Raw genomic sequence first — 19,090 nt, forward strand, 5'->3', positions numbered from 1 at the left:
ATCTTGTGTATGCAACTCCTCTGTGAAGACAAGTGCCTGTACAATATGTCATGCATCTTTCTTACTGTACAATGACACCTTGTGTATGCAACTCCTCTGTGAAGACAAGTGCCTGTACAATATGTCATGCATCTTACTAATTGTACAATGACACCTTGTGTATGCAACTCCTCTGTGAAGACAAGTGCCTGTACAATATGTCATGCATCTTACTTACTGTACAATGACATCTTGTGTATGCAACTCCTCTGTGAAGACAAGTGCCTGTACAATATGTCATGCATCTTACTTACTGTACAATGACATCTTGTGTATGCAACTCCTCTGTGAGGAAGATTTTATTTAAACAAACTTGCCTCAAGAAAATACATATATATCTGGAGGTTTTCATAGTTCTCAACTATAGTCACATATTTACATTATTGATAGAGCTTTCAATCAAAGTTTTATTATTTATGGAATAATTTTATATTTTTATTGTACAACTCCATTTGAATATTTGTTTACAGATTAACAGATCCAAAGACCAAAAAGACCTACTGTGTTAGAATAGGACTACAGGTGTGGTTAAAACCAGGCTCCTATAAAGTTGGACCTCAGTCTTTAGGCTTTGATGAACAAATAGACCCGAAATTTAAAAACAATGAACTAGAATGGTCAACAAAAGAACGGGGGTCAATTATGTTACAGTCATTGTTAATTAAGATTGAATAAAAATGTTTTTATAGTATCAAAAGTAAAAGGTCCATCATGTAAATTCCATTTTAAATTCATCATGAAGACTGATCCTTTTAATGTTAAGTTCATCATGTAATTATCAATAAAAAAACGTCCATCATTAAAGAGTCATCTGGTCCTTCAAAAAACAGTCCCATCATCAAAATCATTGTAAATCAAATGTGTTATGAAGAATGTTCCTTAAAAAAACAGGTCAATCATAACACAGGTGTTGTTAATCAAATGTTATGATATCTTTAAAAGAATTTATCTAAGTCATTATCTGATTGAATGTGGAGTTCAGAAAAATTGGAACAGTATTTTAATTTGAGTTGAAAGAAGATTGACTTGGTGGCATCATGTTTCCTCATATGTGCCTCATTTTGACCACCCTTCCTGTATCACATTAAACTTTAGGGTAGTTTATATTACCAGAGGTTTGTGGTCAAATCAACTTGAATCATAGTCTATATGCTTTTTAACTTTTTAACATTTATGCCAAATAAGAGTCCAAATGACACAGAAGTTAACAACTATAGGTCAACGTATTGCCTTTAACAATGAACAAAATTTAGACCACATATAAAAAAGAAGATGTGGTATGATTGCCAATGAGACAACTATCCACAAAAGACCAAAATGACACAAACATTAACAACTATAGGTCAGTCCACTATAAAAGGCCTTAAATGACAAATGACAAACAATTCAAATGAGAAAGGTAACGGTCTGATTTTAATGTGAACTCCAAAATAATTCCAAGTCATGTGATAGAACAAAAAATGACAAAGGTAGATAACTCTAAAATAATTCCAAATCATGTGATAGAAGCAGAAAATGACAAAGGTAAATAATTCCTGGATAATTTCAACAGATATGTTAATGTCCTCAACCGAACTTGACTAAATATTTCTTAGATTCCATGAAATACACTAAAAAAATCTAAACAATCTAAGTTACAAGCAATTTTCCAATGTATAGACATTTCAGATAAAATTAGGTTACCAAAACCACACTGAGGACTTTACTGAAACCACTTATCAGTTTTATGTTTTGAGTTTTAAACCAACACATTATCTTTTGTATTATGTTGGTTCAAAACTACATCTGTAGCTTTCAAACATTTAAGGAGGCTTGTCATTTTCAATAATGGCTTTTTAGGCAAATTTACTATAATTTATTTCCTATTGTTATAATTGTTTGTGTAAATTATATGTTGCTTAAAGATTAAATGTGAAAACAAGTTTGTCATGTTTCCTTTTATTTCCATTCAAATTAAATGAGACTGTCATACAAGTGAGAGGTTTAGCAAGCTATAAAACCAGGTTCAATACACCATTTTCTACATAAGTAAATGCCTGTACCAAGTCAGGAATATGACAGTTGCTATTCATTCATTTGATGTGTTTGAGCTTTTAAATTTGCCATTTGATTGGGGACTTTCCGTTATGAATTTCCCCAGTATTTTTCAATTTTTTGTGATTTTATTATTTTCCTAGTGGAAAGGATTAAATGTGAGAAAAAGCTTCCTTCTTCTCTTTAGCTCTCCTGGCCCAAATGTTCATGTGAGACTGTCTTAGTTCTTGTTGGGTCTACTGTTGGTGTCCATATACCTTTAACAAAAATCAATTTCTTTGAAAGTATTTGACCAATAGTCTATTTGCCTATTACTTATTTGGTTCTGTTATTACACACTTTTAACACAGGTAGTAAGTCTAGACTAAGTGGTTTGTTGCCTAACACAGGTAGTAAGTCTAGACTAAGTGGTTTGTTGCCTAACACAGGTAGTAAGTCTAGACTAAGTGGTTTGTTGCCTAACACAGGTAGTAAGTCTAGACTAAGTGGTTTGTTGCCTAACACAGGTAGTAAGTCTAGACTAAGTGGTTTGTTGCCTAACACAGGTAGTAAGTCTAGACTAAGTGGTTTGTTGCCTAACACAGGTAGTAAGTCTAGACTAAGTGGTTTGTTGCCTAACACAGGTAGTAAGTCTAGACTGAGTGGTTTGTTGCCTAACACAGGTAGTAAGTCTAGACTAAGTGGTTTGTTGCCTAACACAGGTAGTAAGTCTAGACTAAGTGGTTTGTTGCCTAACACAGGTAGTAAGTCTAGACTAAGTGGTTTGTTGCCTAACACAGGTAGTAAGTCTAGACTAAGTGGTTTGTTGCCTTTTACCAATTTATAACTTTTATAAGCTTATGTAAATATAACCAATACTTGGATTTTATCATTGGTGTTCCTTACAAAGAAAGCTAACACTGGGAAATATAACCAATACTTGGATTTTATCCTTGGTGTTCCTTACAAAGGAAGCTTACACTGGGAAATATAACCAATACTTGGATTTTATCCTTGGTGTTCCTTACAAAGGAAGCTAACACTGGGAAATATAACCAATACTTGGATTTTATCCTTGGTGTTCCTTACAAAGGAAGCTAACACTGGGAAATATAACCAATACTTGGATTTTATCCTTGGTGTTCCTTACAAAGGAAGCTAACACTGGGAAATATAACCAATACTTGGATTTTATCATTGGTGTTTCTTACAAAGGAAGCTTACACTGGGAAATATAACCAATACTTGGATTGTATCATTGGTGTTCCTTACAAAGGAAGCTTACACTGGGAAATATAACCAATACTTGGATTTTATCCTTGGTGTTCCTTACAAAGGAAGCTTACACTGGGAAATATAACCAATACTTGGATTTTATCCTTGGTGTTCCTTACAAAGGAAGCTTACACTGGGAAATATAACCAATACTTGGATTTTATCCTTGGTGTTCCTTACAAAGGAAGCTAACACTGGGAAATATAACCAATACTTGGATTTTATCCTTGGTGTTCCTTACAAAGGAAGCTTACACTGGGAAATATAACCAATACTTGGATTTTATCCTTGGTGTTCCTTACAAAGGAAGCTTACACTGGGAAATATAACCAATACTTGGATTTTATCCTTGGTGTTCCTTACAAAGGAAGCTTACACTGGGAAATATAACCAATACTTGGATTTTATCCTTGGTGTTCCTTACAAAGGAAGCTTACACTGGGAAATATAACCAATACTTGGATTTTATCCTTGGTGTTCCTTACAAAGGAAGCTAACACTGGGAAATATAACCAATACTTGGATTTTATCCTTGGTGTTCCTTACAAAGGAAGCTTACACTGGGAAATATAACCAATACTTGGATTTTATCCTTGGTGTTCCTTACAAAGGAAGCTTACACTGGGAAATATAACCAATACTTGGATTGTATCCTTGGTGTTCCTTACAAAGGAAGCTAACACTGGGAAATATAACCAATACTTGGATTGTATCCTTGGTGTTCCTTACAAAGGAAGCTAACACTGGGAAATATAACCAATATTTGGATTTTATCATTGGTGTTCCTTACAAAGGAAGCTTACACTGGGAAATATAACCAATACTTGGATTTTATCATTGGTGTTCCTTACAAAGGAAGCTAACACTAGGAAATATAACCAATACTTGGATTTTATCATTGGTGTTCCTTACAAAGGAAGCTAACACTGGGAAATATAACCAATATTTGGATTTTATCATTGGTGTTCCTTACAAAGGAAGCTAACACTGGGAAATATAACCAATACTTGGATTTTATCCTTGGTGTTCCTTACAAAGGAAGCTAACACTGGGAAATATAACCAATACTTGGATTTTATCCTTGGTGTTCCTTACAAAGGAAGCTAACACTGGGAAATATAACCAATACTTGGATTTTATCATTGGTGTTTCTTACAAAGGAAGCTTACACTGGGAAATATAACCAATACTTGGATTGTATCATTGGTGTTTCTTACAAAGGAAGCTTACACTGGGAAATATAACCAATACTTGGATTGTATCATTGGTGTTCCTTACAAAGGAAGCTAACACTGGGAAATATAACCAATACTTGGATTTTATCATTGGTGTTCCTTACAAAGGAAGCTTACACTGGGAAATATAACCAATACTTGGATTTTATCCTTGGTGTTCCTTACAAAGGAAGCTAACACTGGGAAATATAACCAATACTTGGATTTTATCATTGGTGTTCCTTACAAAGGAAGCTTACACTGGGAAATATAACCAATACTTGGATTTTATCATTGGTGTTCCTTATAACAAAGGAAGCTTACACTGGGAAATATAACCAATACTTGGATTTTATCCTTGGTGTTCCTTACAAAGGAAGCTAACACTGGGAAATATAACCAATACTTGGATTTTATCCTTGGTGTTCCTTACAAAGGAAGCTAACACTGGGAAATATAACCAATACTTGGATTTTATCCTTGGTGTTCCTTACACAGGAAGCTTACACTGGGAGAAGAAGAAGTTGCCAACATGAAAATTTGTTACCAATTTTTGTCTTGCATTGACGGAGTCAAAAAGCAAGACATATGTATGCTGTTTCCAGCTAAAGGGAGGGCAACAATTTATTAGTTTGTGATTAGGTCTAGTTTCTGGCGAACCACTAGTGATAGGCCAATGATAAATGGTATGCAGTTGTAATAACATTGGGGTATCCCATTTCCATGGAGATTGTTCAGCTCTGTATGTCCCCTGTATCTTCAGTCATAGTTGATAGTTCGTTCTGATTAAAAATTGCCAGATATATATGTGTACACATTCCAAAAATGTAGTGCCTTATTGCTTGTATTACCTCAGAAAACCTTAACATAATCTTATGAACCATTAAAACAGGTTAAAGGTCAGGTGATAACAGCTAGACTGACATGTACATCTTACAATCATACCATCTATCAAATAAAGCTGATCTATTGCTTACACAATAAAACAAATCACAGGAACTTAACATTGATCGAATTTTAGGTCAGATTATTAGTTTGTGATTACCCTAATAGGTCTAGTTTATGGTGAACCACTAGTGGTAGGCCAATGATATTTGGTATGCAGTTGTATTAGAATTGAAATTGAGAATGGAAATGGGGAATGTGTCAAAGAGACAACAACCCGACCGTAGGAAAAAACTACAGCAGAAGGTCACCAACAGGTATTTAATGTAGTGAGAATTTCCCGCACCTGGAGGTGTCCGTCAGCTGGCCCCTAAACAAATATATACTAGTTCAGTGATAATGAACGCCATACTAATTTCCAAATTGTACACAAGAAACTAAAATTTAAATAATACAAGACTAACAAAGGCCAGAGGCTCTTGACTTGGGACAGGCGCAAAAATGCGGCGGGGTTAAACATGTTTGTGATATCTCAACCCTCCTCCTATACCTCTAGCCAAAGTAGAAAAGTAATCTCATTACCATGGAGACAAAACTATTTGGCCCTACCCCCTCATTCATTGTCTACTGACTTTGAAACTTTGCTTAGTTTAATACATGTACTTAAAGGTACTTACATGTACAATGTAAAACAATTCAAACGAGAAAACTAACGGCCTTATTTAAGTAAAAAAATGAACATAAACAAATATGTGACACATAAACAAACGACAATCACTGAATTACAGGCTCCTGACTTGGGACAGGCACATACGGCAATTAGTTTTCTCGTTTGAATTGTTTTACATTGTCTACTCGGGGCCTTTTATAGCTGACTTTGCCGTATGGGCTTTGCTCATTGTTGAAGGCCGTTCAGTGACCTATAGTTGTTAATGCCTGTGTCATTTTGTTCTTTTGTGGATAGCTGTCTCATTGGAAATCATACCATATCTTCTTTTTTATATATTAAAGTATTGCTAATTCAACATTTGCATTATAAAAATGACTAATAGGCTAGACATATCTCTGTGTTACCAGTTTATTAATGTAAAATAATTATTGATACATACTGTTTTAAGCTTAACAAATGAACAATGCTATTAGTATTAAACTATATAAAATCTTACAAACAACCAAATGTGCTTCTTTTGCAATCTGAACATATATCAATGAACACATGTAACATGTATGCCCCTCCTATGGGAAACAAAAAAATAATAATCTATGACAGAATTTGAATGCAAACTGTAAACACCTGTTCATGCATGTACATACAATTCCATGGCAGACTAAACCTGAACTTCCACAACAAAATATGTGTCTTATGATTCTGTCGCCAACAAACTGGCGATGAAGACTAAAAATGTCTAATATCTTGCAAACTGTTGAAAATGAAGAAAATTTAATAAGAGTAGAACAACTAGAGGCTCCCAAGAGTTCATGTCCCTCACCTTGGTCTATGTGTATATTAGACAAAGGACACAGATAGATTGATAACAAAATTGAGTTTTGGCCATGGTGATTTGTTTGTAGATCTTACTTTACTGAAATTCTTGCTGCTTACAATTATCTCTATCTATATTGAACATGTCCCAGTAGTGACAGTGGAAAATATTTATTAAAAATGTACAAAATTTGTTAAAAATTGGCTATTAAGGACAATAACTCCTTTAAGGATCAATTGACTATTATGATCATGTTGACTTATTTGTAGATCTTATTTTGCTGTATATAATTGCTGTTTACAATTTATAATCTTGTAGTACAATTTCAGAGATTCATACCTTTTAAACACAAGTTATTGTCTGGAAACTAGAAACTTACATGCTTTGGGCAATTAACCCAAAACTCAATCCCAGCCTCCCCTTTGTTATATGGAACATTGTGGTACAATTTCAGAGAGATCCATACAATTACACATAAGTCATTGCCTGGAAGCCATTATACAATCCAAAAAAAATATTTTTCAACCGTTTAATAACCAAACGCTGCAAAATTTTCTAAATAATTACCAATTCAGGGGCAGCAATCAAACAACAGGTTGCCTGATTGGTCTGAAAATTTCAAGGCAGATAGATCATGAACACTTTATCCTCATCAAATTTGCTTAAATGCTTTGGTTTAAGAGATATGAGCCAAAAACTGTGTTTTAACCTATATACTATTTTTAGCCAAGTAGGCCAACTTGGTTTCACGGGCAGGGTCATCACACATATTTCTTAAACTAGATACCCTAATGATGATTGTGGACAAGTTTGGCTAAATTTATTCTAGTAGTTTCAGAGGAATAGATTTTTGTAAAAGATAATCAAAATTTTTGAAAAATTGACTGTAAAGGGCAATAACTCCTCAAGGGGTCAACTGAACATTTTGGTCATGTTGACATATTTGTAGATTTATTTTGCTAAACATTATTGCTGTTTACAGTTTATCTCTATCAATATTCAAGATAATAACCAAAAACAGCCAAATTTCCTTGAAATTACCAATTCAGGGGCAGCAACCCAACAACGGGTTGTCCTTTTCATCTGAAAATTTCAGGGCAGATGGATCTTGATCTGATAAACAATTTTACCCCATGACAGATTTGCTCTATATCTAAATACTTTGGTTTCATTGATATAAGCCTAAATCTTTATTTTAACCTTATGTTCTATTTTTAGCCATGGTGGCCATCTTGTTTGGTTTGCCAGATCACCAGACACATTTTACAAACTAAATACCCCATATATATGAAAATGTTTTGCCCAGATAAGCTAAAAAGGGGTTTAGTTATCTACCAACTGATCATTTTGACCTAAAATAAACAAAAAACTTGTTGGTACAATAGACCATTATCAAATTACAGACTTAATTTCTAATTCAAAACTTTTTCCATGGGAAGGCATACTGGAAGGAAAAACTTATTCACTGCCTGTAAAAGCAAAACCCATGAGAAATAGCCTGCCAAATAGAGCAGGATCCCACAATATTCATAATTAAAGTGTGGTATTTGGTAAAAATTAATTCAAAACATAAAAAAAATTTAAAGGTAACATTTTTGCCCAAATTTCATTCCATAAGTAGCTGGTAAATAAATTCTGTTTTGACAATTAAACAAACAGGTTTTTTCTCAATTCAAACGTCAGTGTATTTAACCAAGGTCATCAACATAAAGTTCAAAAGATAACATCTAGATCTGGAAACCAAAATTTAAAAACAATGCAATCTCTGAAATTTTCATTAAATTATGATCTTGACTATTTTAATGTTTTTCTGTTATCTAACTCTTTTATAAGGGTTTATCTCATCAAGATTTTTCAAACTTCTAATATTTCATTCATTCCAACAACAAATAAAATGCTTTGTTTACTGCAGCTTGATACAACTGCAGGTTGCAGAACACATTTCATTTTCTCTGATAGATATCATTCGTTGCTTTATTTTTTTTTTCAACAAATTTCTTTCCAAAAAAATATGAACCCTTTATGAAATAAATCAGAATTAATATATCTTTTAATTACTCATGTGCATGTATAATTGTCCAGACCTATTAATTATTAACTTGATTAGTGTTTATGACTAGAACTAATTTCTTCCAACAAATCAGAAAAAGATTTTCTATGGAAGTCTGGTATACCACTTTTCAGAATGTAGAACTGTTTTTGTATGTACATTGCTGATGGACTGACATCGACAAATGATTGATTAACTTCATTCCAATCAATATCAGTTTCAAAAGAATAGTCTCCATTGGATAAAATATCTATCAACCGATGTGTCTCTTCTTTTTGCCATCTTTTCAAACAACTAGCATTCTCATCAATGTTTTGATGCTTTAAACGTTTAAAGAGAATGAAATGTTGCCTGCATTGTTGTTCATGTCTAGTGGGTACTAGCTTTGCTACTTTCCTCCAAGGAATTACCAGTTGTTTTATTTCATTCAAGTGTTGTAAACCAGTTACTTCTCGTACTGCTTTAAATAAGTCTTCCTCTTCTTCCACAGTCCAAGATCCACTCTTTACTGTTTTACTCCGATGAATTAATTTGTTCTGTATTGACACGCGGTCACGTCCCATTTTGTCAGCAATAAACTGATATTTCCATGATTTGTTTTCATATTTTCTTGACAGTTTTTTTAATTTCTTCATTTCTAATTCAGAATAGTATCCATGTTTCAAAGTAATTGTATGTATATCTCGTCGAAGTTTCAAGTAACAAGAACAAGTTGTTCTATTTAATGACCTTGCAATAACCTTAAAGAAATCTGTCAATTCCATCAGAGTAATCAAATCCTTATTTCTTCTCCTGTCTAGTAAATCTAAATGGTTTTTGAAAGCAGATTCATATTTTTCTAGATACCAATTCCAATTTTCTAGCAGTTTTTCCTTCTCTTCATAAGTCCATTTCCCATACCTAATAATATAAAATAAAATATCACAAGTGAATGTTTAATTATAACTATATCCAGTATATATATATGAAAAGATTTTACTTTATTTAACATACTGGCTATTTAGATCTATCTAATTCAAGAAAGTAGCACCTTTAATTTCTCAAGGTGGGATGCAAAGAGGGGGTTCCATCCCATCTTGATAAATTGACTAATAGTCATATCAGAATTTCATTGACTGACCATAATTTGAATAAATGTATAATTTATTAATCAGTTACTATATACCCTTCAAATGTCTGGTCATTTATTTCAAACTAAACGATGGTTAACATGACTGAGATTTACATTGTAATCAAGGCTTCCAAAACAACCATTCCTTCTAGACATTTATATAATGTTCAGTAAAAGTCAGACTGGGCAAAGCATGTAACAGTCACCTACTTTTTCGGTATTTTTTTTCAACTTTTAATTAATTTTAATTTTGGACCTTCCATAAGAATCCTAAAGCATGTCGACTTAAAACAAATCTGTCAATTGATCTGAATCAAAACTGTATTCTAACATGTATTTGGCTGTTTATCATCATGTAGTGTACCCTTGACTGTTCATCATAATGTAGTGTTCCCTTGACTGTTAACCATCATGTAGTTTACCCTTGACTGTTAACCATCATGTAGTGTTCCCTTGACTGTTAATCATCATGTAGTGTTCCCTTGACTGTTAACCATCATGTAGTTTACCCTTGACTGTTAACCGTCATGTAGTGTTCCCTTGACTGTTAATCATCATGTAGTGTTCCCTTGACTGTTAATCATCATGTAGAGTACCATTGACTGTTAACCATCATGTAGGGTACCCTTGACTTAACCATAAAGTAGTGTATATACTTGACTGTTAATCATCATGTAGGGTACCCTTGACTGTTAATCATTATGAAGTGTATACTTGACTGTTAATCATCATGTAGGGTACCCTTGACTGTTAATCATCATGTAGTGTATACTTGACTGTTAATCATCATGTAGTGTTCCCTTGACTGTTAATCATAATGTAGGGTACCCTTAATTGTTAATTATCATGTAGGGTACCCTTGATTGTTAACCATCATGTAGTCTACCCTTGACTGTTTATCATCATGTAGTGTTCCCTTGACTGTTAATCATCATGTAGTGTTCCCTTGACTGTTAACCATCATGTAGTGTACCCTTGACTGTTAATTATCATGAAGTGTATACTTGTCTGTTAACCATCATGTAGTGTACTCTTGACTGTTAATCATAATGTAGTGTACCCTTGACTGTTAATTATCATGTAGTGTATACTTGTCTGTTAACCATCATGTAGCGTACCCTTGACTGTTAATCATCATGTAGTGTACCCTTGACTGTTAATCATAATGTAGGGTACCCTTAATTGTTAACCATCATGTAGTGTACACTTGATTGTTAACCATCATGTAGTGTACCCTTGACTGTTAATCATCATGTAGTGTTCCCTTGACTGTTAACCATCATGTAGAGTACCCTTGACTGTTAACCATCATGTAGGGTACCCTTGACTGTTAATAATCAGGTAGTGTTCCCTTGACTGTCAACCATCATGTAGAGTACCCTTGACTGTTAATCATAATGTAGTGTACCCTTGACTGTTAATCATAATGTAGTATACCCTTGACTGTTAATCATCATGTAAAGTACCCTTGACTGTTAACCATCATGTAGTGTCCCCTTGACTGTTAATTATCATGTAGTGTTCCCTTGACTGTTAATCATCATGTAGTGTACCCTTGACTATTAATTATCATGTAGCGTACCCTTGACTGTTAATCATCATGTAGTGTACCCTTGACTAACATGTTAATCATAATGTAGGGTACCCTTAATTGTTAATTATCATGTAGTGTACCCTTGATTGTTAACAATCATGTAGTGTACCCTTGACTGTTAATCATCATGTAGTGTTCCCTTGACTGTTAACCATCATGTAGAGTACCTTTGACTGTTAACCATCATGTAGGGTACCCTTGACTGTTAATCATCAGGTAGTGTTCCCTTGACTGTTAACCATCATGTAGAGAAACCTTGATTGTTAACCATCATGTAGTGTTCCCTTGACTGTTAATCATCATGTAGTGTTCCCTTGACTGTTAATAATAATGTAGTGTACCCTTGGATGTTATTTATCATGAAGTGTATACTTGTCTGTTAACCATCATGTAGTGTACTCTTGACTGTTAATCATCATGTAGTGTTCCCTTGACTGTTAATCATAATGTAGGGTACCCTTGATTGTTAACCATCATGTAGTGTACCGTAGACTGTTAATCATCATGTAGTGTTCCCTTGACTGTTAATCATCATGTAGTGTACCCTTGACTGTTAATCATAATGTAGGGTACCCTTAATTGTTAATAATCATGTAGGGTACCCTTGACTGTTAATCATCAGGTAGTGTTCCCTTGACTGTTAACCATCATGTAGAGTAACCTTGACTGTTAATAATCAGGTAGTGTTCCCTTGACTGTTAATCATCACCTAGTGTTCCCTTGACTGTTAATCATAATGTAGTGTACCCTTGGCTGTAAATTATCATGTAGTGTATACTTGTCTGTTAACCATCATGTAGTGTACTCTTGACTGTTAATCATCATGTAGTGTTCCCTTGACTGTTAATTATCATGTAGTGTTCCCTTGACTGTTAATCATAATGTAGGGTACCCTTAATTGTTAATTATCATGTAGTGTTCCCTTGACTGTTAATCATAATGTAGGGTACCCTTGATTGTTAACCATCATGTAGTATACCCTTGACTGTTAATCATAATGTAGTGTACCCTTGACTGTTAATTATCATGTAGTGTAAACTTGTCTGTTAACCATCATGTAGCGTACCCTTGACTGTTAATCATAATGTAGGGTACCCTTGATTGTTAATTATCATGTAGTGTAAACTTGTCTGTTAACCATCATGTAGTGTACTCTTGACTGTTAATCATAATGTAGTGTACCCTTGACTGTTAATTATCATGTAGTGTAAACTTGTCTGTTAACCATCATGTAGCGTACCCTTGACTGTTAATCATAATGTAGTGTACCCTTGACTGTTAATTATCATGTAGTGTAAACTTGTCTGTTAACCATCATGTAGTGTTCCCTTGACTGTTAATCATAATGTAGGGTACCCTTGATTGTTAATTATCATGTAGTGTACCCTTGATTGTTAACCATCATGTAGTGTACCCTTGACTGTTAATAATCATGTAGTGTTCCCTTGACTGTTAACCATCATGTAGAGTACCCTTGACTGTTAACCATCATGTAGGGTACCCTTGACTGTTAATAATCAGGTAGTGTTCCCTTGACTGTTAACCATCATGTAGAGTACCCTTGACTGTTAATCATCATGTAGTGTACCCTTGACTGTTAATTATCATGTAGTGTTCCCTTGACTGTTAATCATCATGCAGTGTACCCTTGACTATTAATTATCATGTAGCGTACCCTTGACTGTTAATCATCATGTAGTGTACCCTTGACTGTTAATCATAATGTAGGGTACCCTTAATTGTTAATTATCATGTAGTGTACCCTTGATTGTTAACCATCATGTAGTGTACCCTTGACTGTTAATCATCATGTAGAGTACCCTTGACTGTTAACCATCATGTAGAGTACTCTTGACTGTTAACCATCATTATTTAGGGTACCCTTGACTGTTAACCATCAGGTAGTGTATACTTGACTGTTAATCATCATGTAGGGTACCCTTGACTGTTAATCATCATGTAGTGTATACTTGACTGTTAATCATCATGTAGTGTTCCCTTGACTGTTAATCATAATGTAGGGTACCCTTAATTGTTAATTATCATGTAGGGTACCCTTGATTGTTAACCATCATGTAGTGTACCCTTGACTGTTAATCATCATGTAGTGTTCCCTTGACTGTTAATCATCATGTAGTGTTCCCTTGACTGTTAACCATCATGTAGTGTACCCTTGACTGTTAATTATCATGAAGTGTATACTTGTCTGTTAACCATCATGTAGTGTACTCTTGACTGTTAATCATAATGTAGTGTACCCTTGACTGTTAATTATCATGTAGTGTATACTTGTCTGTTAACCATCATGTAGCGTACCCTTGACTGCTAATCATCATGTAGTGTACCCTTGACTGTTAATCATAATGTAGGGTACCCTTAATTGTTAACCATCATGTAGTGTACCCTTGATTGTTAACCATCATGTAGTGTACCCTTGACTGTTAATCATCATGTAGTGTTCCCTTGACTGTTAACCATCATGTAGAGTACCCTTGACTGTTAACCATCATGTAGGGTACCCTTGACTGTTAATAATCAGGTAGTGTTCCCTTGACTGTTAACCATCATGTAGAGTACCCTTGACTGTTAATCATAATGTAGTGTACCCTTGACTGTTAATCATAATGTAGTGTACCCTTGACTGTTAATAATCATGTAGAGTACCCTTGACTGTTAACCATCATGTAGTGTCCCCTTAACTGTTAATTATCATGTAGTGTTCCCTTGACTGTTAATCATCATGTAGTGTACCCTTGACTATTAATTATCATGTAGCGTACCCTTGACTGTTAATCATCATGTAGTGTACCCTTGACTAACATGTTAATCATAATGTAGGGTACCCTTAATTGTTAATTATCATGTAGTGTACCCTTGATTGTTAACCATCATGTAGTGTACCCTTGACTGTTAATCATCATGTAGTGTTCCCTTGACTGTTAACCATCATGTAGGGTACCCTTGACTGTTAATCATCAGGTAGTGTTCCCTTGACTGTTAACCATCATGTAGAGAAACCTTGACTGTTAACCATCATGTAGTGTTCCCTTGACTGTTAATCATCATGTAGTGTTCCCTTGACTGTTAATAATAATGTAGTGTACCCTTGGATGTTATTTATCATGTAGTGTATACTTGTCTGTTAACCATCATGTAGTGTACTCTTGACTGTTAATCATCATGTAGTGTTCCCTTGACTTTTAATCATAATGTAGGGTACCCTTGATTGTTAACCATCATTTAGTGTACCGTTGACTGTTAATCATCATGTAGTGTTCCCTTGACTGTTAATCATGATGTAGTGTACCCTTCACTGTTAATCATAATGTAGGGTACCCTTAATTGTTAATAATCATGTAGGGTACCCTTGACTGTTAATCATCAGGTAGTGTTCCCTTGACTGTTAATTATCATGTAGTGTATACTTGTCTGTTAACCATCATGTAGTGTTCCCTTGACTGTTAATCATAATGTAGGGTACCCTTGATTGTTTACCATCATGTAGTATACCCTTGACTGTTAATCATCATGAAGTGTATACTTGTCTGTTAACCATCATGTAGTGTACTCTTGACTGTTAATCATAATGTAGTGTACCCTTGACTGTTAATCATCATGTAGTGTACTCTTGACTGTTAATCATCATGTAGTGTACCCTTGACTGTTAATCATCATGTAGTGTACTCTTGACTGTTAATCATAATGTAGGGTACCCTTGATTGTTAACCATCATGTAGTATACCCTTGACTGTTAATCATCATGAAGTGTATACTTGTCTGTTAACCATCATGTAGTGTACTCTTGACTGTTAATCATAATGTAGTGTACCCTTGACTGTTAATTATCATGTAGTGTAAACTTGTCTGTTAACCATCATGTAGCGTACCCTTGACTGTTAATCATCATGTAGTGTACCCTTGACTGTTAATCATAATGTAGGGTACCCTTAATTGTTAATTATCATGTAGTGTACCCTTGATTGTTAACCATCATGTAGTGTACCCTTGACTGTTAATCATCATGTAGTGTTCCCTTGACTGTTAACCATCATGTAGAGTACCCTTGACTGTTAACCATCATGTAGGGTACCCTTGACTGTTAATAATCAGGTAGTGTTCCCTTTACTGTTAACCATCATGTACAGTACCCTTGACTGTTAACCATCATGTAGTGTCCCCTTGACTGTTAATTATCATGTAGTGTCCCCTTGACTGTTAATCATCATGTAGTGTACCCTTGACTATTAATTATCATGTAGCATACCCTTGACTGTTTATCATCATGTAGTGTACCCTTGACTGTTAATCATAATGTAGGGTACCCTTAATTGTTAATTATCATGTAGTGTACCCTTGACTGTTAACCATCATGTAGAGTACTCTTGACTGTTAACCATCATTATTTAGGGTACCCTTGACTGTTAATCATCAGGTAGTGTATACTTGACTGTTAATCATCATGTAGGGTACTCTTGACTGTTAATCATCATGTAGTGTATACTTGACTGTTAATCATCATGTAGTGTTCCCTTGACTGTTAATCATAATGTAGTGTACCCTTGGCTGTAAATTATCATGTAGTGTATACTTGTCTGTTAACCATCATGTAGTGTACTCTTGACTGTTAATCATCATGTAGTGTTCCCTTGACTGTTAATCATAATGTAGGGTACCCTTGATTTTTAACCATCATGAAGTGTACCCTTGACTGTTAATCATCATGAAGTGTATACTTGTCTGTTAACCATCATGTAGTGTACTCTTGACTGTTAATCATAATGTAGTGTACCCTTGACTGTTAATTATCATGTAGTGTATACTTGTCTGTTAACCATCATGTAGTGTACTCTTGACTGTTAATCATCATGTAGTGTTCCCTTGACTGTTAATCATAATGTAGGGTACCCTTGATTGTTAACCATCATGTAGTATACCCTTGACTGTTAATCATCATGTAGTGCACCCTTGATTGTTAATTATCATGAAGTGTATACTTGTCTGTTAACCATCATGTAGTGTACACTTGACTGTTAATCATAATGTAGTGTACCCTTGACTGTTAATTATCATGTAGTGTAAACTTGTCTGTTAACCATCATGTAGCGTATCCTTGACTGTTAATCATCATGTAGTGTACCCTTGACTGTTAATCATAATGTAGGGTACCCTTAATTGTTAATTATCATGTAGTGTACCCTTGATTGTTAACCATCATGTAGTGTACCCTTGACTGTTAATCATCATGTAGTGTTCCCTTGACTGTTAACCATCATGTAGAGTACCCTTGACTGTTAACCATCATGTAGGGTACCCTTGACTGTTAATAATCAGGTAGTGTTCCCTTTACTGTTAACCATCATGTACAGTACCCTTGACTGTTAACCATCATGTAGTGTCCCCTTGACTGTTAATTATCATGTAGTGTCCCCTTGACTGTTAATCATCATGTAGTGTACCCTTGACTATTAATTATCATGTAGCATACCCTTGACTGTTAATCATCATGTAGTGTACCCTTGACTGTTAATCATAATGTAGGGTACCCTTAATTGTTAATTATCATGTAGTGTACCCTTGATTGTTAACCATCATGTAGTGTACCCTTGACTGTTAATCATCATGTAGAGTACCCTTGACTGTTAACCATCATGTAGAGTACTCTTGACTGTTAACCATCATTATTTAGGGTACCCTTGACTGTTAATCATCAGGTAGTGTATACTTGACTGTTAATCATCATGTAGGGTACCCTTGACTGTTAATCATCATGTAGTGTATACTTGACTGTTAATCATCATGTAGTGTTCCCTTGACTGTTAATCATAATGTAGGGTACCCTTAATTGTTAATTATCATGTAGGGTACCCTTGATTGTTAACCATCATGTAGTGTACCCTTGACTGTTAATCATCATGTAGTGTTCCCTTGACTGTTAATCATCATGTAGTGTTCCCTTGACTGTTAACCATCATGTAGTGTACCCTTGACTGTTAATTATCATGAAGTGTATACTTGTCTGTTAATCATCATGTAGTGTACTCTTGACTGTTAATCATAATGTAGTGTACCCTTGACTGTTAATTATCATGTAGTGTATACTTGTCTGTTAACCATCATGTAGTGTACCCTTGACTGTTAATCATAATGTAGTGTACCCTTGACTGTTAATTATCATGTAGTGTACCCTTGACTGTTAACCATCATGTAGTGTACCCTTGACTGTTAATCATCATGTAGTGTTCCCTTGACTGTTAATCATCATGTAGTGTTCCCTTGACTGTTAACCATCATGTAGTGTACCCTTGACTGTTAATTATCATGAAGTGTATACTTGTCTGTTAACCATCATGTAGTGTACTCTTGACTGTTAATCATAATGTAGTGTACCCTTGACTGTTAATTATCATGTAGTGTATACTTGTCTGTTAACCATCATGTAGTGTACCCTTGACTGTTAATCATAATGTAGTGTACCCTTGACTGTTAATTATCATGTAGTGTACCCTTGACTGTTAATCATCATGTAGGGTACCCTTAATTGTTAACCATCATGTAGTGTACCCTTGACTGTTAATCATCATGTAGTGTTCCCTTGACTGTTAACCATCATGTAGAGTACCCTTGACTGTTAACCATCATGTAGGGTACCCTTGACTGTACAGACCGGCAAATTCAACAAAATGATGACAGATTCACAGTTGTAAAGGAAGTCATCAATATAGAGAAGCACAGCAGTTATCCGAAACTCCTTCGTATAATGTCTTACGTATTGCGCTTTATAGCGAATTGCAGAACACTTTCACAAAACAGGCTATACCAACATTTAAAGGTAGACGAGATTCAAAATGCTTCACTCGTGTTGATACGGAACGTACAGCAAACTATTTTTATGAATGAGATCCGCAATATTGTTTCAAAGGATACTAATCGACTACCTATTGTACGACAGTTACGGTTATATATCGACGAAAAGGGACTATTACGTTCCAGCGGAAGAATTGATAATGCGCTCTTTAGCGAAACAGTGAAATACCCTTATTTACTTCCGACAAAACACCCATTGACAACATAAATTATTTTGGACGCACACAAACAACAAAATCACAGTGGAATAAATGGAACAATTACGTTAATTCAACAGACATATTGGATACCGAAAATCCGACAAAGAGTGAAAACCGCATTACGAAATTGTATTCCCTGTAGGAAGATAATTAGTCGACCGTATGTGGCGCCTGACCCACCACCGCTACCAAAGGATCGTCTTGGAGAAGACCCGCCATTCAGCGTCACGGGAGTTGATTTCACAGGAGCGTTACATGTACGACAAAATGGAAACAAGGAAACAAAAGCGTATATATGTCTTTTTACGTGCGCCTCAACCAGAGCTATTCACATCGAGTTAGTTCAGGATTTAACTACACA

General features: G+C 34.9%; 2 protein-coding genes across 4 annotated transcripts in view; one reads left to right on the forward strand and one right to left on the reverse strand.

The window, feature by feature from the left end:
- The window catches only part of LOC134692722 (neuralized-like protein 4), a 41,251-nt gene extending 39,290 nt beyond the window's left edge, over nt 1–1,961 (forward strand). The window contains exon 27 of the mRNA XM_063553218.1: nt 510–1,961. Within this exon, the coding sequence (XP_063409288.1) occupies nt 510–714 (205 nt within the window). The 3' untranslated portion in view covers nt 715–1,961. The remainder of the gene's footprint in view (nt 1–509) is intronic.
- A 4,527-nt stretch (nt 1,962–6,488) lies between these two features.
- The window catches only part of LOC134692723 (cyclin-D-binding Myb-like transcription factor 1), a 28,222-nt gene continuing 15,620 nt past the window's right edge, over nt 6,489–19,090 (reverse strand). For all 3 annotated transcript variants that reach the window (XM_063553222.1, XM_063553220.1, XM_063553223.1), the window contains exon 3: nt 6,489–9,860. In XM_063553222.1, the coding sequence (XP_063409292.1) occupies nt 9,014–9,860 (847 nt within the window). In that variant the 3' untranslated portion in view covers nt 6,489–9,013. The remainder of the gene's footprint in view (nt 9,861–19,090) is intronic.

The sequence above is a fragment of the Mytilus trossulus genome, chromosome 12 (genome assembly GCF_036588685.1).
Source record: "Mytilus trossulus isolate FHL-02 chromosome 12, PNRI_Mtr1.1.1.hap1, whole genome shotgun sequence".
Lineage (NCBI taxonomy): Eukaryota > Metazoa > Mollusca > Bivalvia > Mytilida > Mytilidae > Mytilus > Mytilus trossulus.